This window comes from Anguilla rostrata, chromosome 4, assembly GCF_018555375.3.
Source record: "Anguilla rostrata isolate EN2019 chromosome 4, ASM1855537v3, whole genome shotgun sequence".
In the NCBI taxonomy this organism is placed as follows: Eukaryota; Metazoa; Chordata; class Actinopteri; order Anguilliformes; family Anguillidae; genus Anguilla; species Anguilla rostrata.
The window spans coordinates 25,393,246-25,415,533 of NC_057936.1; the positions used below are offsets into that span (position 1 = coordinate 25,393,246).

Consider the following 22,288-nt stretch of genomic DNA (forward strand, 5'->3'; position numbering starts at 1 on the left):
TGTTGCTTCCCGGGCTCCTGTGGGTATTTTATGGCTAAGTTTAATGTACATCGAAACCACAGCCTGTGTAATTACCCTATTACCATTCACTATGCAAACTTAACTCCTTCAGTGCCACATGCATACTGATGGTTATGCTACTTGGCTGAAAAAGGACAAAAAAAAGACACAGACAGTAAGAATGTATTCAGTGCGACTGATTAAATATTTGGTCACACAGACTGTGCAGGCTTGACTGCTTAACTTGTGATGGGAGTGAGCCTTCATGACCCCCAAAATGGATTGAGCTACAGTTTACTGTCAATCACCGCTGCATTTGAATTAAACCAAATGTTGCTTCACACCAAAACACAATGATTGGCCCAAATTAGTAAGCATATAATGTCTCCTAGCATTTTTTAGTTACATGAATCCTTATTCTCCCATCACTGTTAAAACCTGGCTTTTACCATTGTTATCTCATTGGTGATGGTTCAGCCATAGAGGTCATGCGCTATTTATTTTTTTGGTCCCATTATCTTGAGATCACAACTTTCATGATCTCGACCAAACAAAAGTTGCTTTCTTGTGATTACAAGATATCCTCTAAATGCACAGTGATTGTATGTGACGGACTAGGAATAGCAGAGCATTACTCTTTGAATCTACAGATTAAGTTTCTTAAATCTGTCTCTGATACTACTGAAATCTTTTCAAATATTCTGAGGCCTGACTGAGCCTGCCTGGAGTGCCAGATGGGCGCGGTTTGCACTTTCGTAGTCTGAATTCACAGTAACAGGCAAGCTTGGTTAAGAACAGCTAACGTTAAAGCGTTTAAAACTATTTCAGTCCATAATTGGCCATGGTATGATCAACAGTTAATAAAATATCAATTTCCCAACAAATCAGTAATCTATTGTCGTTATTGTCTTCAACTTATACTGTGTACATTTCTGACAAAGTCCAAACTAACAATGCAGTTTTTGCCCCATGAGGCTTGTTAATAATGTATTAAGCATTCATAACTACATCGTAATCCAACATGTTTAAACATTTTCATATTAAATATAGTTGGCCACACAATAAGAAAACTTTAATGAAGCACCAAGTCAGCAGCATATTTCAGAACCATAAAATGAACTATTATTATGATTAAGAATCAGGAGAAGTATTTAGCTACCTCCATAAGTATTCAGTGCACAACTGCTCAGTTCCATACAAGAGCTAATATGCAGATTTGGATCTTTAGGCAAAATTCCACTAAATAATCTCTTGGAAAGAGGAACAGCTTATTTTTAACAGTGCTAAGCAAACATCTAAAATCCTGAAAATACTGTGTGCATGCTGTATCTATGGTTCTGATAGCATTTGAAAAAACACAGCTTAGGGAATTCTGAAGAAACAGCTCATAAATTTTACTCAAAAATACTGCAGATAATGCAGGAAAAATAGTACTTCAGCTTCTTTATTTCAAAGCACTTTTTTATTTTGCTGAATAATTGTATTAAGCTTATGTTTATGTTTAAGTTTGGACCTGACTAAACAAACCCAGATATATGCATATACATATACACAACATAGCCAAAAGTATGTGGACACCTTACATCCAACATCTCACCCAAAATTATGGGCATTGATATGGAGTTGGTCCACGCTTTGCTGCTATAACAACCGTCACTCTTCTGGTAAGGCTTTATATTACATGTTGGAGCATTGCTGCAGGGATCTGCTTCCATTCATCCAGAAGAGCATTAGCGAGGTTGGGCACTGATAGGGCGATTAGGCTTGGCTTGCAGCTGGCTTTCCAATTGATCCCAAAGGTGCTGGATTGGGTTGAGGTCAGGGCTCTGCGCAGGCCAGTAAAGCTCTTCGAGTTCTTTGGTCATGAAGTGTATGGGTATATATATATATAAGGTTACAAAACTGGTAACACTTTCCAGGAGTGGTTCTTCATAAGAGCCATATAATAGCTTCATAGGCACAAGATAGACATGTATAAATAGTTATGTCAATAACTTTAGATCGCCCTATGGTGTGTGTGACTTTTTCAAGGTTATTGTTATAGAATTACATACCGTTAAGCAAGTTATATGGGGCTTTTGAAGAACCAACCATATAAAGTATTGCCCAAAACTGTATTTCATCATCTACGGGTGTACATGGTGATTAGTAATAAATGTAGCAAGGCTGCCAGCTGTTCCTCGAACAGTCAACTGTTAAATAAGGGACTAGGCTCATTTTAATTTTTATTACATCCCGTAACATATTTTATTATCACTCATTACATGAAGTACTTTGTGCCAATATTGTTGAAAATTAATTGACAAACTAGCCTGAATGGGAGAACAGGTGCCGCCTACCTGATGACTGCCGGTAACACACAACCTACTGGGGCTATATTCATAAAACCAGAATGCTGATATAGGACCGGTTTTGCACATGATAAATAAGGATATGATATGAACCGGGGAAACCGGCTCTCCCATGCTGAGATGCTTTATAAATAGTGATCCAGGGTGTGTTTCCAGCGAGCAAAAGCGGAGTCTAGACATCTAGGGGGGTGGAAATCTAGGTTGAGAGATGTTCCGACATACACGGACTAGGATAACCCCAATATAGCTCAGGTTTTATCCAGATACAGACTGGCTACGTCCTAGTCGGCTAGAAAACTTTAACTTCTCAACCTAATGTAGTCAGGTTTTCACCAGAAAACAAAAAGGTTCCTTGGATTTTTACTGTACAACTCAGCATATAGAAATGGTGTATTTTAATGACATAAACATATGTTTGTGAACTTCCTCATGGAAGTAGGTCCGAAGTAAACTTCAGTATGTGGGCTGCCACCAGTCATCACAGTGATTAATTAGTGTTTGCTGTTTATAGGACACAGGGTCATTTCAGGGGCAGTTTTGAGGAAAAAGGCTCATCGTTCATCTTTATAATGGCAAATATTGCAGATATTTTCAGAACTGGGCCTTGCCTGCTAATTGTTCTGAAAACGGCGTTGTGTTAGCCACATATAAACACATTCAGCGGTGGGCTGGACATCAAAAGGCCTGTCGGCTGCCATGAATGGCTGCAAACACATTGAGTTCATAACCTGGTGGTTAAAAAGCCTGTCCCTAAGTTTAAAGCTTCAGTGTTCGTGAGGTGAACAGATTCACAGCTTTAAAAAGAGATGCAGGTGAATTGTACTTTGTGGATTGGTCTTTGTATTCATTTTTATTTATTTTGGCTGTTGAAGATGCCAAAAATAAGTTTAAAAAAAATAAGGCCACTGTAAGCTTTCCAAATGTGTGGGATATGACGGAGCAGGTAGGATGTGTACATGACGGGTCTAGGGTTGGTTGGGGCATGGTAACTCTATTGGCAGGACACCAGATGTTAGAAAGCATAAGGCTTTTGAGACTCTCCCATGGGACGTACTGGACTGCAAAACCAGCAGCACTGTAGAGATAAGATTTATGAAATAAACTGAAAAAAAAAACAACTTTATGACAAGGCCTGCAAAACATAAAGCATGGGTACATGTCATGGAGCAATGAGCGAGTCTGCATTTGACACACATCTACAACACGCCGGTACTGATATGTTAAAAACGGTGGGAAAAGGTTTAAAGGAAAGGTATGCACCCGCATTTCCTGCGAGCTGTCCAGGTGTACTGATTCACAGCTAGCGCGCAATTCTTTTCAAGGGCTCCGATGCTTCATTCCAGTAAAAACAAAAAAAACCCGACGACAGAAAATCACGGCGCGGTCTCCACGAGACGCGCGAAGCAGCTGACGGCACTCAGTAATGCCTCTCCGTCAAGTGACGTCCGCTTAAAAGAGGACGTCTACAGAACGGGCTTTCCAGCAAAAACAGCTTCAAAAGAATGTTCCTCTTCTTTTCATCTTCGGTCTCGCCATCAGCAGCTCCTCACCATGGTGATGGCTGGTCTGCCTTCAGACGCCAGAGCCCTAATTGAGAGTGACTCAGAACACCGGAGCTCTGGCAGTGACCGTGAAGTGCCGAATTAATTGGTAGCGGGCTTGAATAATACATGCCGACTAAAGCTATATTTTCACCTAGTGTTAAACATTAACACCTCGGGTTGGATTCAGCGCGAGAAGGATAACCGCATTAATGAAGCCTCGAGGATGGAAAAGGTCAACACTTATTAAATTACGACCGGAACCATTTCTCAAACCTCGCTGTCGGCCGCGGGATTTCGTGACACTTCTCCTCCTCCAGTTCCCGGCGCGCGGAGGCGCGAGTTCGGACAGGACGAGGGAAAGCTGCCCCTCCGCTCCTTCGCGCCGGCGGAGAGAGCTCGGGCGCTGAGTCTAATTTGAAGCTGCGGTGCTGACAGGGAGACATCCCCGGTACAGTGACCTCTGTCAAATCCACCCCCACCTCTCCTCCCTCAGACTCTTCCCAGGAGACTTAACAGCGGCTTAGACTCAACCTACATTTCCTCTCCGCCAGCGGTCTCAGGAGCCGCCGCCGTTTCCCACCACACCGCGCCAGCCGCCCCCCTCCCGCTCGGAGATAAACGAGCGGGACCCATCCGAACCGCCGCTGTCCCGGAAACAGCGTCCCGAGCTCACCCGACCCACTGCGCCGCCAGGACCGGTAAACTGCAGCACTGTTTTTTCTTCTTTCTTTCTGCGGAGTTTCTGCGGAAGCTTTCGGTGAGAAGCGCCCCCAGCAGATGTCAAAATGAATCTGGGCCCGAACCCGAAAAGCAGAAACGAATTCAAATGATGCTGCCCTCGTTTGAGGCTCCTGTCAAGGCAATTCACAACAGCCTTGCACGATGGCCTGATGGGACCGTGGAAACATTTGAGGGCAGTGAGTAAGAGCCGATCCTGGGCTCAGCCTCAGCTCGTAAAGCATCCCATCCCTCATGCTCGCAACATCAGCCAATCATTGCATGCTTTTTAATTAACACAAAATACGGAGAATTCAGATGGCAAATAGATTTCAACACCTGTTCAAAAACCCGGAAGCCACAAAAGTTTGGAATCAATATTCCTAAAATCCCAGCCGCAAAACGGTTGTGGCTATGTCTGGCATGCGAGCTTGATACAACTCAATAACCCACAGATTGCTCTTACCGCCTGAAGAGACTGTGTTAAGCGACGCAGGTGAGCTGGTTGGATGTCCATTGGGATTCATCGCGCTGGTCTTTGTAGCATTGCTGCTCCTTGCTTCCTGAAAGATCTTCCTCACTCGCTCTGGGAGTTCCTGATTTGGACCTGGGGGGCCACCACCCGATGACCTGAGTGGAGCCTTTGCATCAAAGTGCTCCATGATGTCGTTATTGGTGCTCCTGTTGCTCCCCTCCATCTTTCCTCCACCTGGAATTCCCTTTCCCGACCCCGCAGGTTTCTGCATCTCCACCGAGCTCTTCCTGGGCGGGCCGGTCGGTGCAGCGGGGACCTCCGCCTCGGAGCCGGTCAGGTATCTCCAGGGCCTCATGATGGAGTTGACGAAGTTGGAGAAGATGCCGTTGCTGGTCTGAGGCTGCGGGGCGGGAGAGGAGGCAGCGGACCGCAGAGGAGAGGAAGGCTCCGTACGTCCGTCCACGTCCTGATCCTCGTCTGCCTCCTCCTCTCTGGCGGAGCCCCCCTGGTTCTCCAGGTTCTCCAGAGACGAGAGACTCATGAGGGTGGCGAGTTTGGGGGCAGCGGCCTCCTGGAGCCCGCCGTAGGCCGGTCTCCGCGGCTCGGCCCAGCGCACGGACGCCTCGGCGGGCCTGAGGTGGATCACCACGTGCTCCTCCGAGATCTCCGAGGACTCGATGCCCACGATGGAGTTGATCCCTTCCTTCTCCAGGTCCACCAGGCCGGTCCAGGTGGACGGCTGGGGGGCGGGCCGCTTTGAGGCGTCGCTGGAATCGAGGCCCGGGATGGGCCCGGCATCTGTGCCGTTGGACCCAGAGCCCCCGGACTGCAGGAACCCTACGGCTTCCATCACCTGACTTCCTGCCTCGTTCCCTGCAATGCAGATGGTGGTACGAAGTTAATTACCTTTTTGTTTACTGATTTCCCATGTATACACCCTGTCTTAAAATATTAATGTCATCATTGCAGCGAAGTTATGAATTATGCATTTTATCAGGCAAACGTGAGTTGGTTTTGTTTGTTTGTTTATTTTTCTGAGATTAAAAGAATCCAGCCCCGGTTCATTGTTTTCCGTTCGATGAACGTATTTTAGTAAAACACATGAAATACATTGTAATTATTTCTGAATATTAAATGAAGCTCTTAACATTTTCAACTCGTTATTAGAAATTAAATATGCAAAGGATATCAGAAGTGATCCAGAGGGTACCCCAGATAATAGTGATAGAATTTTTTTTCCACAAAGCTATTAAATATTAATCCCTACATGTCATACACCAAACTAGACATATGAATCACGGTTGCCATGATACCTCTAAAACAGTAGGCGTCGAAGAGGGCGGTGGTGTCAGGGAAGCCGGTGCGGTTGGGGTTGTGGTAGAGCGTGCGGACGCCCGGCTCGTCCCCGCCGCAGTTCCGTCGGGGCTGGTTGATGGGGTAGCGCACGCTGCCGTCGGCCAGCCAGCCCGGGTCGCATTGGTCCAGCCCGGCTTGCCAGGCCAGGTACAGCTGCCCCACCGTGGACAGCTGGCCTCCCAGGGAGTGGCAGTGGGTGGAGGCTGAGGCCAGGCTCAGCTTCTCCGGCAACGTGGAGTGGAACACCTCGCCTGGGGGAGAAGGGGGTGCAGACTTGTACTAGAAGACTTGGACTCGGACTGGGTCTTGTAACCAAAAGTCATAGGTTCGAATCCCAGGTAGGACACTGCCATTGTACCCTTGAGCAAGGTACTTAAACTGCAATGCATCAGTTTATATCCAGCTGTATAAATGGATGCAATGTACATTCTATGTAAAAAGGTTGCGTAAGTCGCTCTGGATAAGAACGTCTGGTAAATGCCTGTAATGTAATGTAGATGTGGGGAATGGGGGAGGGGCCAGAAAGAGAGAGAGAGAGAGAGAGCTTAGCGCAGCAAAGGAGAGATGGCTGATCGGAGGAGCATGAAGTGGTGGGGCGAGATGTTGGGAAGAGTAGCTCTCTTTCTAATGCGCTGTCCTTTCAGCAACTCCAGTGAGTGCTACAGGACCACGGACAGCGCCAACCCAACTCACGGCTCACGGGCCGGTCGGTGCCTGTGTGGTGACTGCTGACCATGGGGGCCGGTTCTATTGCTTCATTAAGGTGCGTGTATGGTTACAGGCCCCCGGCTGTGAAAATGAGGGCAGTGCCGCGGGTTTTTTTCCCGTAGATTCGATGGCACTCTGCTTTGAGCCCCGGGGCTGCCTACAGGGAGACCTTCCTTTGTTGCGAGCCTTGGCGTTATTTTGTTCTGCTTAATCTGTCTTCTTTTAATATCACCGTCAGATTTATTTTCCTGTTATCTCCTTTTTACTCTCCCCGGTGACCCCATTACGCAGCACACATACAGCTGCCAAACCCCCGGGTCTGGTCCTGCTCCTTTTCTCACCTGTTCACTGACTGAACTCAACTGGCACTCGGTCGCTTTTTTTTAAGCAAATGACAAGAATAACTAATTAAGATATCAGAAGAACCATAAGCTAGCAGTCCAGCTTGAAATTCCAATTAAATGGCAGTCCCAAGTGTCACAGTGACACTACAGGTGTTGCACTTATTGTACGTCGCTTTGGATAAAAGCGTCTGCCAAATAAGTAATGTGATGCAATGTGTTATAGCAGATCATATCAGTACTACTTTCCAAATGTTACTTGATAACTGTGCAGAGATTTATTTTCCAGAACAGCCTCGGGATCTTATTGATTATATTACAGCCAAACTAATTTTGTTGTTTGAAAAAAGAAAAAACAATCTGAGACGGCATTCTGTTTCTCAAGGCACCATTTGGAATTAGAATATGTGACATGGTCATTTAGGTGAAATATGGCCATTGAATGCAAAATGCAAATATGACAGGAACAATGTACTGAGGTTCGCCTCCAGCCTCAGGGCTTCTGATATTTCCCCTCAGAGTCACAGGGTACTGGAGGCCCCCTTCGTGAACAGACCCTGATTGCAGAAGCCTACCTTGCAGTTTCTGTGCAAAGCAGTAGACATCAAACAGCTCGTCGGGGGCCCTGTTGCCGTAGTTCCTCACACCAGGTGAGTCCTCTCTGTCTCCATAGCAACCAGGCCTTGGCAACTGGATTGGGTACCTGTGGAGATGAGACGAGCCAATGAAATCAGGACATTCCTCCAATCCCACAGCTGGAAACAAAGAGCACTCCATCCAGCCTCTATCGTACAATTTACTCCAGAGAACATTGATTCACATAATGGTGGGGAGCGGAGAGAGACATGCAGCTGCAGACCGACTAGGAAGGATTACTGTTCCTACAGCACACATGGGTGCAGGAAATCCAAAAGGGAGGCTTCATACGTGCCACCGAATTCATTAAATGCTCTAACCAGGTTACAACAAAAAAGGGAAAAAAAACAAAAAACTCATGATCTCCCAGGTCCTGATCACTCTGTATTCTATGGTGCAACTTCACTTTCCATCAGCACTGAAGTGCTGCTGCCAGGTTGCTCTGGATACAACACAATTAAAGGCATCCCAGGTGTGAGAGCGGTTGTTCTGGGCTCAGCTCAGGCTGAGAAAGAAAAATAAACAGCTGTTCTTGCAGGGTGGGGGGGCGAGTGGGGGGGGGGGGGGGCAAAGTGAGAGGCGGGGGAAGGGCGAAACACAGCAGGCTACAGGGCTCTACCATGCCCTAAGCATAAACACCAAGAAGCCAGCTCTGTATATGTACTGAGTGCGGGATTGTCAATGTCCATATAGGCCCAGAAAGTCTCCATTCCACGGGTGTTGAGGCAGGCGCTACACACCGACACATGTTCAGGTGTTTTGGCCCGTATTGGCTCACATACGTGCCAGGATGATTCAGTGTACGCGATTATTTCTCTAAAGTAAAGCAGGTTGTTCATTAGGAGAGCAGGCGATTGGCTGGTGTCCTGATTACACGTTGGCAAAGGTGCGGTGGCCGTCCCATGCCCATCCTCACCTGACTGTCTGGTCAGAGAGCCATCCGGCGTCGCAGTTGTCGTAGCCGTCGTCAAACGTGGCCTGAAGCTGGGCGGGCGTGGCGATGTGGGCGGAGTTCTCCAGGCAGACGCGCCGGGCGTCGGCGAAGGAAAGCGCGTAGCGGTCGTGCGGAGCGCGGTAGTGGAACACCACACCTGGGCGGGGGACACGGACGTCAAACCGAAAGAGTCAAACACGCACGCTCCGAAACTCACCGCAAACACACACGCACACACACGCTGAGGCTCACTGCATTGGCAGATAAAACCTGCTCCGATGTACACATCAGATGTACAGACAGACCATATCTGGAAACCGTGCCCTTGGTTGTGTACAGACTGTACAAATCCGAAACCAAGGAGTTAGCATTTTGAGCTACAGGACTTCAGGATAGTTTAAACTCTCAAGACAATGCCACAGGCCATTTGCTGTGATTCCATACTGTGAACATAAACTCCCTTTTCAAATTCAAACGGAACGTTCCGTCTATTCCCTCCTAACGGTTACATGGGTGTAGCTGCTGTGAATGGGGGCATACCGGCACAAATGCAGGGACTCCTTTAATACCAGCTCTGACCTAGAAAAAATCCCTGGTATTATTCTGCTCAGTAGTTGTGCAGTGTGACAAATGCAGCTATTTGTATGTCTTAACTGATCATAAACACTATTTTCTCAGAGCGCCAGAAAGTAAATTATCAAGAGCTACTGCCCTATATATTCAAGATATTAGAAAAACGCAGGCGCTCTTATCCAGATCGACTTACATACTGAAGCAATGTAGGATTATTATTTTTTTTTTACAAGAATGGGGTAGAAGACAAAACACAGATTAAATCATTAAAAACACTTGTAACATGATTGGAGATTCATTGCATCATTCAAAACAATGCAGTATAAAATTGAAAAAAACCTTTTTGTAAATGGGTAAGAACACCACTGATGCATTGTGTAAGTTACATTCTTGCCCATTTTAAATAAAAGCTTTTTAAACTTTTTTTTGCCATTTTCTCCCCAATCTAGTCATTATACCAATTCCCCGTGTGTATCACACAGTCCTGGTCGATGCGCTATCCTCTGTTGGTCTGGGGAGGGTGTAGACTACCACATTCCTCCTCTGATACAGGTGCATTCCTCCTCTGATACAGTCGCCAGCCGCTTCTTTTCACCTGACAGCGAGGGGTTTCACTGGGAGAGCGTAACGCACGCGGAGGTTCACGCTATCTCCCCAAGATCCCCTCCCCGATGAACAGGCGCCCCGACCAACCAGTAGGAGTTGCAACGATCAGGACTCCCACCCGCGAACACAGCCAATTGTGTTCGTAGGAACGTCTGACCAAGCCGGAACTATCGCTGTGGTGGTAGGCGAGGTGGTCTCTGCGGTGGTAGGCGAGTGCTTATACCTCTACACTACCCAGACGGCCCCTTTCTAAACTTCTGCGCTAACATTTTGAGAGCCTTAAATTTCGGACAATTTGTCAAGTGGACTGTTACAACTGAAATGATTATAGTGTCTTTTTTCAATCCCTTCTGGAAAAAATATCTATTTTTTAACAGTCGTTCAACTTGATTCACCTCACTCCCAAAAACCACCATTTGAGATGGAGAATGGGAGGAGTATGACGCAAATCAGCTCCAGGGAACTTAACTCTTAAGAAAGAAGAGAAGAAAGAGGGAAACAACGGAATTACCACCTGGTATTTTGAACGTCTAAAAATAAATCATCACTTCCTGACATCACACCATGAACGCAGCTTCTTCTCACAGCTTTTCCAAGAATGTCGTTTCAAAGGAACTGCGTCTGCCCATTAGCAGAGCATTTTAGCCGTGATCAGTCACTGATCAGCAACTATTCAATACTTTCTCATTTTTCTGGCATGGCAGAAATGGTAAATGGACTGCATTTATATAGCGCTTTTATCCAAAGCGCTTTACAATTGATACCTCTCATTCGCCAGAGCAGTTAGGGGTTAGGTGTCTTGCTCAAGGACACTTTGACATGCTCAGGGCGGGGTTTTGAACCGGCGGGGTTTGAACCGGCAACCCTCCGACTGCCAGACAATCGGTCTTACCTCCTGAGCTATGTTGCCCCCTGGGTTGACTGGGTTGTAAATTGGACTGCAGTGCGAGGCAGGAGGTATAGGGAGAACACCGGAATGAAATGGGTGCGCCAGTGTGTGACCTTTGACAAGAGAACAGATGGGTCCCCACCCCACAGCGGGGCGGGACGCAAGGGGTATTGCTTTTGAAGTGCCCCCATCCAATGCTTCTGCCAAGAGGCCACTTAAACCAGCCCAAGCATAACCAAAGTCGCCCCAATGCACACTTCTGATCCCCAGGGAAACAAGCGCATGAAAGCAAGCGGACAGGCGGGGAGGGCAGGAATACAAATTTAAAAAATGCTCATTTTCATTATCTCCGGTCACTTTCTACTGAAGAATGACAGAGAATCCTTCAGGCTTTCGGGCCCAATTTCAGCAATCACACCGCAGGGCCAGGCAGAGAAAATGAGATCTCCTCTTTATTCAGTTCCTCTGTGGGGTGGAATCAGCGACACTCCCCCCAACTGCCCACCGCAATCCCCCACCGCAGTGCCTAACACTTCAAAGGGCTGCTGGCTGAAGCCCTCCCTTTCATGGGCCTCTCCTTCTTCCCCTCCAAGAATCCCGCTTTCTTTCAGTCTCACTCCTCAAAGGACCAGAATTATGCACCATCGCAATGGTTTAATTTATGTGCTTAAAATGAGGATAAGCAATGTGTTTCATTGACGACCGCTTGAAAAGAATGTAAAATGGTACTGAAATCAACTGAGTGTGCAAAGTCCTTTCCATAACCATATTATTATTATTATTATTATTAGAGGTGCAGGTTTGCATACTAACCCGAACCTGACAGGACCTCAAGGTAGGTTATGCTGTGTTTTTGTTTGGGTATCAGGCCTATTTCAGCTCTGTGATGTTGGAAGAAACACTTACTCCAGCCGTTAACAACAATTGACAACAATGGCGCGAAGCTTTTGTAGTGCTACCTTTGGAGCTTTTTGGGCATGTTTGGGTTGGGCCGTAAAGACCATAAAGGGCTGTGGCTTGGTCCTCATTTCCAGCCCCATGCAAACCTCTACTGGACTGGTCTGAAATTCTCTTTACGCTAATATTTACTGAAGTTACCCGCCATACCAAAGAGAGATGAGATTCAGGATAATTCCTGTATTACTTCATGATAGGGCTATGCCTTTCACTGAGCCCCTTGTGGGCAGTGGTTCTATTGAAAGCACTGCTCTCTGATTACGTTAAATTACAGGCATTTATCCAGAGCAACTTACACACCTTTTTTACATATCATTTACATTGCTCCATTTATACAGCCGGATATTTACTGAAGCAATGCAGGTTAGTACCTTGCTTAAGGGTACAACGGCAGAGTCCCACCTGGGAATCGAACCAGCGACCTTTACGTCGCAAGACCAGCTCCTTAACCACTGTGCTACACTGCTGCCCTAACTCAAAGCTCCTGGGTCCGAGGCTTGTGCGAAGCCCACATTCCAGTGTGGAATTTGCATGCTCAGGCGATAGCCACAGCACAGCAGCCGAGCCGTGCTATCTGGGTTAATTGGCGACTTTAAATCGTTCCCCACGTGCGGCGCGCGATGGCCTGGGCGTCCCATCGTGGGTAATCAGGTTTTATGCTCGGAACTCGCCGGGCTCGGCTCAGCCCCTGAATGGTGATGCTGCCACCGCCTCTCCGGGCGCATTAGCGCGGACGCGCGCGGACGCTATCTAGAAATGTCGCCCGCGTGTACGTTTTTAAATTTTTACTGTTTCAACACCAGTTCTCGAGATATCCCTCTGAGGGGCCGTCACTGGGAATCAATGTCCGAGCTCTAATTGGAGAGATACAGACAATTGACCACTCAATACGGGTGGAAAATGCTTAAAAAAAAAAAGGAAAAGAAAAAAGGAATTTTCATCAGAAAATAGAGAAATGCTAATTAGTGTGCCATATTCCCTTTAATTAATATGATATTGACATTATCCACGAGTATCAATACTTGTTAATTAAGGAATTAAGGACTTGCAGAAACTATATTGATAGCAGCGTTGTATGCGATGAACCATGTCTTGCAATTAAGGCTAAGCCCTTGAGATCACTTTCAGTCAAATGAGTAATGTGTTTTTTCTGAAGAAGGGTTTTCATGGCATGTTAATCGATTGGCTGCGCTTGGGGACGGAGTCTCTTAAGCAAAGTGCAGGGGTTCAACTTACACACAGCACACGGCTGACTGGAATAAAGTGTTCACACAATGCTTAAAGAAAACCACACATTATCCCGTGGAAATGAATGCATTTGGAGTAGGCCATTCCATAAATGTGATATCTTGGAGACAAAGATATAAACATATAAGACGGTTTTAAATGATGTAGAGCTGAGAGGTAGAGAAATATTTGTTGAAGGGACTCGAAGACAGATTAATATGCAGGAAGAAAAAAAAAAAACACTTTGCTGTGTCTTCACCAGTGACAGATGGATCATGGGGAAATGAGTCACCCTGTGCATTGCAGAAAAGATCTACATTGACACTCAGAAAGCACAATACAACACAAAATGAGTGGCAGGAAGAGAAGAAAGCCAATACAGACAGCACTCCTGTGTTGGTTGGCTCTAGACTGCATGTGTGTGCATGTGTGTGTGCGTGTGTGTGTCTGTGTGTGTGTGCATGTGTGGGTGTGTGTGAGTGCGCGTGTGTGTGTGTGTTTGTGCATGCCTGGGTGTGTCTATGTGTGTGTGCAAGTGAGGGTGTGTGCATGTGTGGGAGTGACTGTGTGTGAGTGCGTGTGTTTGCGTATGTGTGGACATGCGCATGCGTGCGTGTGCGTGAGTGTATGTGTGTGCGTATGTGTGTGTATGCGTACGCGTGTGTGAATACATGTGCATGGCAGGACTGCAGACTCAATGAGGGATGTGTAATAACCCGTCCCTCAGGGTCCAGTTAGTGCACACTTTAAAGGTAACTTTGAGTTTGGCAGTGATTAAAAACAGCAAGTGACCTGGAACGGGCTGCTGAGATTCATCCACACAGTGACTCCAGTAATTACTGTAATGTCTCAGATGGAATAATCCCTCAAAAGCCTCACACCTCTGGCACTGGGCACCATTTAAAATCTAGTAACATTTTTAGAGTGCCAACATCTGATGAATGTTTAATAAAGCATTAATAACTGCGTTATAAATAATTAGCAGATAAATTCAATTTGGAAATCCTGGCCTCATACTTAATAACACAGTGGCATTCACCAATGTTTATAAATGTTGGACTAAACCTAAGCAAATACTATTATAATTGGTCATAATTCATTTATTAACACTTTAAATAAGCAAAGATATGCAGATCATATTCCAAGGTATTACCAAAAACTCTCACTGCACTATAGCTCATTTGACACAAACACACCCATTTAATTCATTGATAAAATAGCAAAATGAATCAGATGTTTCTGAACAATTCTGAAATTTTCAGGCAATTGATCCTAGTCAATTAATCACCTATGACATCGCCAAATGTTGTTGAAGTATGACCTGCAAACAAAACGCAATAGGCACTCTGTACTCTGGATGTTACCTGACTCGTGTATACCCAGCTAACACAAAACATTCTCACTATGTTGTTGCCATGTAGTGACAATGTTATAACACTGACAAAACGTTCCACTGACATTGTGCGGACATTTTGCGCTAGCTGTGTAGCGGCGCGGAGCTCACCTGTCACCTCCAGCGGCACAGTGTCCTGCTCGTCGTTCAGGCCCACCACCACCTCGCAGCGGTACATCCCGGTGTCGCTGGAACGCAGGCCCGTCAGCGCCAGGGTGGCGTTGTAGCGGTTGTCCTGGTAACCGGGCAGGGTCACGCGGCCCTGGAAGGCCTTTTTCACCTTAACCACGTTGTCCTTGGCGACGAGCACGGACTGCTCTCGCTGGGTCCCGCCCGGGCCCCTCTGCCCCCACACCTTGGTCCACTTGATGCGGGGCGGCTCGTGCGACGGGCTGGGGCGCAGGGTGAAGACGCAGGGCAGGAAGGCGGTGGCGGCCAGCTGCTCCCGCACGGCCTGGTGGGTAACTTTGCGCATGTTCACCAGCGTCTCTGCCCTGCTCAAGCCTGCGGAGGAAGAGAGAAAGTGAAGGAGCACCAACATGGCAGCCGCCCATCGTCCATCTGCAAGACTCACAGTCAGGCTGCGCTGGCTCCTGTCAATCCTCACTTTGGGTCTTCAGCAGACAGTCAGCCAATCACCCGTTAGATCTAATTCCACAGCCAATTACAGAAGAGCCCAACAGAACCACATGAAAGAGGCTTGACTATAACACCTTCATCACTTTTTTTACAACAGAACAGTTTTTGACAAAATTCACAATGAGCAGAACTCAAATGTAGAAGCACAAATGGGAGATTCTGCATTTCGCTCCTCAGTTACCGAATACCTAGAGATAACAAGTCCCCTTGGGCCCAGCCGTCATACTTTGGCTCCTAACAACTTTTTTTTCTTTTTTTCTTTTTTACAGAAATGTCTATGCAAAGACTAAAAAGGCAATATGAAATAAGTGTCAGTATGTCAGACCTGCCTGCAGTGCCTTCTCCTACCAGGGGGACTCATTCTCAAGTCAAAATGAATCACTATTATATATACATATATATATATATATATATATATATATATATATATATATATATGCATATACCTCCAATCAGGATTTTTCACTGTGTGAAGCCCACCATGAAATGGCATCTCTTAATAAAATCACTGCAATTTATTAAAGATATCACCAAGTGGAACCAGAGGAGAAAGTGCACTGAAATATGTTTTTTCCTCATACAGGAAAGATGAAATCTAATTTCAAGCTGATATGAACGGCTCAGCATGTATGAAAAAAAAGAAGGAAGAAAAAAAAACGAGATTCAGAAGAGGCGCAGGGAAATTAATTTATTGATTTGTTTTAATAATTCTCTCTTTTGCTGCATACATGCAGCCTTTCCCATTTATTTAATTTGCTGTATAAGAGGCTTGTATAAGAGTAGTGTAGCGGGAACTTGTTGTTCCGAATGCTTGAGTCACTCTCCTGGATAATGAACTCCGCAGGACTAGAGGAGATCCACCTCCTGAAATGCAATGACTTTCCACTGAGCTGTGAGTCATGCCTTTCCAGTCTGTGCCATACATTTTATCTGCTTTCATAGAGTGCATTCCTTTTTCTTTCTATCTAGGCTTCAACTCCAAAAGCAATCCTTCGACAAGCCTTTTATTTATTTTTGGGCTGCTCTCGCCTAATTATAATTTCCCTCCAAAATACTGCTGAACACCCTGGCGCATCAATCCAGCCGCTGAAAACCCGGTGCCTGTACTGTGAGGGAAATCACAATTTCAGTATCAGAGTGGCCAAAGTTGAAAAGTGAAATAGCTTTACTTGCTAAGTGCGAGCGAGGCTCATAAATAATACTAAGACACACCACTAAAATTGGTAGATAAAGCGCAGCTTGCGTTCGTTGTTATCTGGGCTTTGCTCGGTTAGACCAAACAAACTGCTCTCCTCACACATCTGCCCAAAGGCACTTCACTTTGTTTCTGCTGCACAGCTACAGCACGGCTGTGTGCTACGCATCTCTTACTTTAATAAAGTGGAAATAGTCCTTTCACCGAAAACACAGCGCTTCCAGTGGAAATAAATAAGTGGCCGCACTCCTACGCGCATGATGTAGACATCCCGGAACGGTCTGTTCCGAAGCTTCCCATTTTTGAGCCAGCCTAATGTTGAAAAAGACAGGGGCCACCTGGGTAATGAAGTCCATTTGCCATGTATGCCATGTATGCCATGTTAATGCGTGGGCTCGCTTGAATGAATCGTTAGGGACTACAATACAGTGACTGTTGTGGTATGGAGAAAAAGAGCATCTCACAGGCACACAAAAACTGCGTACGCAGAGCTTATAAGACGTAGCAGAAAGCTATAAAAAGTGCCGGTACACAGTAAAATGTTCAGTATTAAATTAACTCTTACATCAACTGAGTACGTATGGTAACTATTGTACTGTGCTCAGAGTTTAATTAACACTGGACATTTTACTGTGTACGCATATGAGCAACACTGAGAAGTCCCGGAGTCTGTTCTGGCCCACTTCAAGCACTGCTCAAACATGTATTCTCAGTGTAGCACCCACGTCTAGCCTTGCATCTGTCATTGGCTCAGTGATCTCCAACAACCCCTTTGGGAAGTGGGGGAAGCCCATCCTTCTTTGACCCCTTCCTCATGCTCAGCACGCTGAACTAACTCAGCTACGATCACTGCCACCATGTCCGTTCTGAGAAAAGGGAGAACGGTGTTGTTTTTTTGTTGCTTTCTTGCCACCTGTAATCCATGTGCTATTAAGATATCATTAACTTCCAAAGCCAATGGGTGTCATTATTGTGAAGTGTCTGTGAAAACAAATGATGAATTATAAAAGCGCTGACGTGTCATCACAAAGCTAAAAAAAAACCAAAAAAACATCAATTTCAAAAAAAGATTTGCTTGAATGCTAGCTTGCAATAGCTAATCATGACATTCTAAGATCCTGACTGTTCCTTAGAATGTATGTTTCACAATTCTGTAGCTTACTGAATAGTAACGCTGCCTCTTTCCGTTGGAGGCATTGGAATTAGGAAACCGGGGTAGATAAAACACTCAAAGCTTTCAGCACTTTCTCTAAAATGTACTTCTGTGAGCATGGATATTCAAATTAACCTTAACCAAAAAACTCATTTTTTAAAGTGTTACGGTTGGCTTGTTGGTGAGCAAGAAGCCTCTTTTTCGTGTCTCATTAATATCATGACCATTTCATTTTAAACTTATTTCTTTTTGTCAGGTATCCTTGAGGCAGCTTATTTTCCTGACCAGTGGGTCTTTTAAAGAAAGAGTCTGAGAATTAGCAACAGTTCGCTGGAGGCTTATCACCCACATATGAAACCTCGCCAGAGTCCTCAGATGAAAAAATCAAGATTAGCTCAGCCTGCGTCTCCTTTTTCATATTTGTTCTGCACATTTTCACGTGGGAAGGTCCACGTGACAATTAATGTTGTCGGACTTGTAGTTTTCATGCCTTTTTCTATATTTATTCAGATTCATCACTAATGAATTAAGTGCACCAGAAGCTTTCGCAGAATGTAAGACTTCTCAGCGTTCTATATCCACGTTTTATAGACACTGTTTTTATTGTGCTATGGTTTTGTCTTTGACAGTAAGCACTGTGAAATAGTTGCCGTCGTTATTGGTAAGTAAAAGGCAAGTCCATTGTTTCAGCCTCTCTGCTTTCTTTGACGGCAGTCCCCTCATTACTGAATCATTGTGTACTTGTGCCATAGGTTATCAATTAGCGGGAGGCAAAATGCATCTTCTCTTCCTTATATCATAAAATATCCTGTTGTCTGTTATTGTGTCATATTTTGTATTCATTTATTTATTTTTTTGCTGTTCTCTTGGTCAGATCGTCCCTCGTAAAAGCAATTTTGCATCCCAGTGGGATTTTAGATTAAATAACAGTTACAGAAAGAAAAAAAAATATCACCAAAGAGACACATACTATTATACGGTTTAAGAAATCCTGTTTTAGAGTATTAATGCATCGGTGTGGATGAAAACAGCAAGCCTACCCCTTCCACTGCGGACTCCCACGGGTTCACATGGGAACAACGGCTAATCTAAATAATCTAACCACATCAATTGTTATTCATGGGACAGGAAGCACACTCTCCGGCGAGATGCTACGGATACAGCATGTCAGTCTTTTGCTTTCGCGTTAATTCCACAAGTGCACTTGAGCATACGCCCAGAGCGCGTGCGACTGAATATCTTTCAGGGCGGATGGCGGTAAGCGTGCGCTGGAGCCGCGCTTTAACGGGAGATTAGCGCTGGCGCACGGCGCTCGCTGATTAGAGGCGCTTAGCGCTAAATGCTGTGTTCGTCGTCACCTTTTACGTTTCGCTTCTTCGCCTTACCGGCCAGTCTTCGCCTGGGTCAACGCGGCGGCCATTACACATGAATTACACTGCGCAGTGCGCGGCTCCCCGGACCCCGCCACTGGCACCCCCAGGCAGCGTATGGAGGGGGGGGGCATTTCAGGGGGCCGGCGGTGATGAAGCTGCGGCGCGGTGCGCTCCTGCGACACACGCAGGATGCGGCCGCAGTCACTGCGCCTCGGCGGAAGCGGTGACATCACCTCCCTGACTCACTGATGACAGACTGCGAGACACGCCGAGGCCTCAGTGGAGATTCCCAATTCAAAAGTGCTCCGTGTTGAGCGTTTATTTGAGCAGCACACGAACAGGCAGCTTCATTCTGTGACATACGAAGATTTCATTAAAGCACGTTACGCATTTCAGTCTAGAAAACAGGTTATTCACTGACTGGCCCTTATATAGAACGTGTTTCATTCCATAAGGATTGCCATCGTACGTATAGCACAGTCTTTGTTCTATATGGAATGTCCTTTCAGACCGAGAGCAGTCCTTGTTCCACACAGAATGTCATTTAAAACCCAGAAAAGTCTATATTCTACAAGGAAAGACCCTTTGAAACCTAGAACGCTCTTTATTCAGTGTGAAACGTCCTTTCTAAGTGACAGCGATGTCTCACGGATAGCTTCACCGCGGAGTCTTTCCCTCTTTTAACATCAGTGTTAAAAAAAGAAGCGTGGAGGTGAATTTGATCCTGCCACTCAGGAGCAGACAAAAGTCAGAAAGTAAACAGAGCGAACGCTTTTCACCCACCGGAACCGTACTGGAACCGAACGCGTTGGGAATGAAAACTGCACAACGAAACGTCCAGGGTTACTGAACTCTAACCGAGTTTATTTTAGTCCATCAGGGGGGAGCAGATGTACACCATAAGAGTTAGTTTAACGCTGAGCGTTTTACCGCGGCGGACGAACGCGCGTCCGGCAGATGGTCATGGGCGAAGCCAGAGCCGAACAAAGGGAAGGAGCGCCCCTGACCTTCAGACGACTCTCCTGTGGAGAGAGGGGCTCAGGCTGAAAGATTCCTGCCAGGTGCATCAGCAGCCAGGAAACCTGCAGGGCCGAGGGGGACACAGCACCACCAGGGCCCCCGCACTTCCTGCCTGCCCGTCAGGCATTTAACCCTTTCATGAGCAGTTGTTGGCTTTAAAAAAAAAAAAAAAAAAAAAAATGTTTTCTTCAACATTCTCAGTCAGTGTTCTAGAACTCCACTGCTTTCAGTTACCAGTAGTGATTGCTACATCAGCATTAGAATGTTCAGTTACGAACATTCTAATCAGATATTTGTGACATCACACCTTAAAGGGCTAATGTCCATTCTTCAGCTTGTCTGCTGCAGAGCTCCGCACCTGAAAACCAAGTGCTTTGTGCGTGCCAGGCACACCGGGGCATCTATTGTACGGGGAGCCATCTGCAACTACACAGAAAAAACGAAAAACATTCCGGAAACCTCTTAATATGCCCCAATGAGCAGCGCCTCTTTCTTAAACGGTTTAATCGTGGGATAATTCGTCGAGGCAGTCATATTTGCCAACCCTCACCACAGCTGAGATGGGCAAACACCATCTCGGTAATCCTTATTGCCTTAGCCGCGCTAATGCTCTCGCGGCGCAGAGGGCAAACTGTGCAGCGAATTAAACAGGGCTGCACATTCAGACACGCGATGCTTCCTCCTTCATCAACTTCACTAAAAACGTTTGTCTTTATTGGCTTTTTTCTTCCCCACCCCTATTGTATTCCTTTCTTCCCCTCTGCAATTTGCAACGTCAAATCAAAAGAAATCAATTGCTTATACTTTTTTTATGGAAAAAAAACCAAACAAATTGTGGCTTAAAGGGAACCAGGGAAAATTTGCTTTATTCCCACATGGTTAAATAATGAATCTAAGCAGCATGCCCCCCTCCCCCCCCTTGCAGTAGAAATAGAAAATCTGCATTTAGATGGAAATGTTTTTACAAGCATAACCCTCCAGAGACTCTTCTTTGTTTGAAAATCTGTCTGCTTTTCCTGTGGGTTTTTTTCCCCCTCAAAATGAGACGCAATCAGACGCAGTCTAACGTATGCAAGGAGAGACAAATAGAGAGCACACACCCTTCCTTGGCAAGACTGAGGCTGGCAGACAGACAAATAAAGAGAGCGAGAGAAGGTGCTCTTTTTCTGATGGGCCACAAGGCCCACTCTGACTTACACCTTCAGTCAGTATTGTGTTTGCCACCTATTTAGTTCCTCACTGACAAATCATTCACTGCTTTGTCAAGTGTTTCTTTATCTTGTGTGCCAATGAACGGAGGGAATAAAGAATAGCGCATTGTTAACGACTACGCTAAGAGGCAATAATCGCTTTGCGATAGCCATTTTTCCTCTGTTGGCTCGACAACGGTCTCACCTGTAATGGATTTTTTTATTTTTATTGATGGCGGTCCTATTGTCTTCAGCTACCCACCAGGCAGAAGCCAAACTGATCAATCCCCCCCTCCTGTTGTCACTGAAATGGCCTTTGATAGCTTTCTTTATGCTGAACTGACCTGGCGCCATTTGAAAGCACACATTCAGGATTACATTAAGATCATATCGGACTTGATTCAATCGAAACCTCTGTCGTAATTTGAATGCAAATCTCCGGTGATCGATGCTGCCGTGATCCCAGAATGCAACTGTGCGTCTGGAGTCCAGTCAGGGTTCCCCTCTTGAGAAAGCGACTTTAACACCACAGAAAAGGAACTCTAGAAAAGGAAATTTAGCAATTGTATACTTACGGCTGAGGCATAAAAAAACACAAACACAAATCCATTGTTTCCGCTAAGAAGAACAATGGGGCAGCCGTCACAACGGCAGGCATCACGGGGGGAACAAAGACCAGCGACTGAGCGCACTCTGTCTGCAACCTGCAGACGGTAACGCCCCCCAATCATGCCTAACAATAACCATGGCAACGGTAGCACACTAACCGAGAAGTAGGCTGGATATGGCAGAGGGAAAATAAATAAATAAATACCAGAAACAATTTGAGGGCTGCAAAGCAGTCGCAGAGTAGCTAGCCTGGCTCCGGCTGCAGCTGGAGTTTGCGCCACACGGAGATTTTTCAAAAAAAAAAAAAAAAGGTTTTAATTTATAGGCCGTGTCTCAGCCACCTTGTGCTCGGGCCCAAGTGTCAGCTCCTCTAAAGAGAGGCATTCCTCTTCTCCCCCAGCG

General features: G+C 45.9%; 1 protein-coding gene across 3 annotated transcripts in view; it reads right to left on the reverse strand.

Moving 5' to 3' along the window:
* The window catches only part of ncanb (neurocan b), a 136,226-nt gene that overhangs the window by 49,685 nt on the left and 64,253 nt on the right, over window positions 1–22,288 (reverse strand). For all 3 annotated transcript variants that reach the window (XM_064331757.1, XM_064331759.1, XM_064331758.1), the window contains 5 exons: window positions 14,819–15,211; window positions 9,045–9,219; window positions 8,068–8,195; window positions 6,401–6,694; window positions 5,079–5,960 (listed from right to left, as the gene is read on the reverse strand). In XM_064331757.1, the coding sequence (XP_064187827.1) occupies window positions 5,079–5,960; window positions 6,401–6,694; window positions 8,068–8,195; window positions 9,045–9,219; window positions 14,819–15,211 (1,872 nt within the window). The remainder of the gene's footprint in view (window positions 1–5,078; window positions 5,961–6,400; window positions 6,695–8,067; window positions 8,196–9,044; window positions 9,220–14,818; window positions 15,212–22,288) is intronic.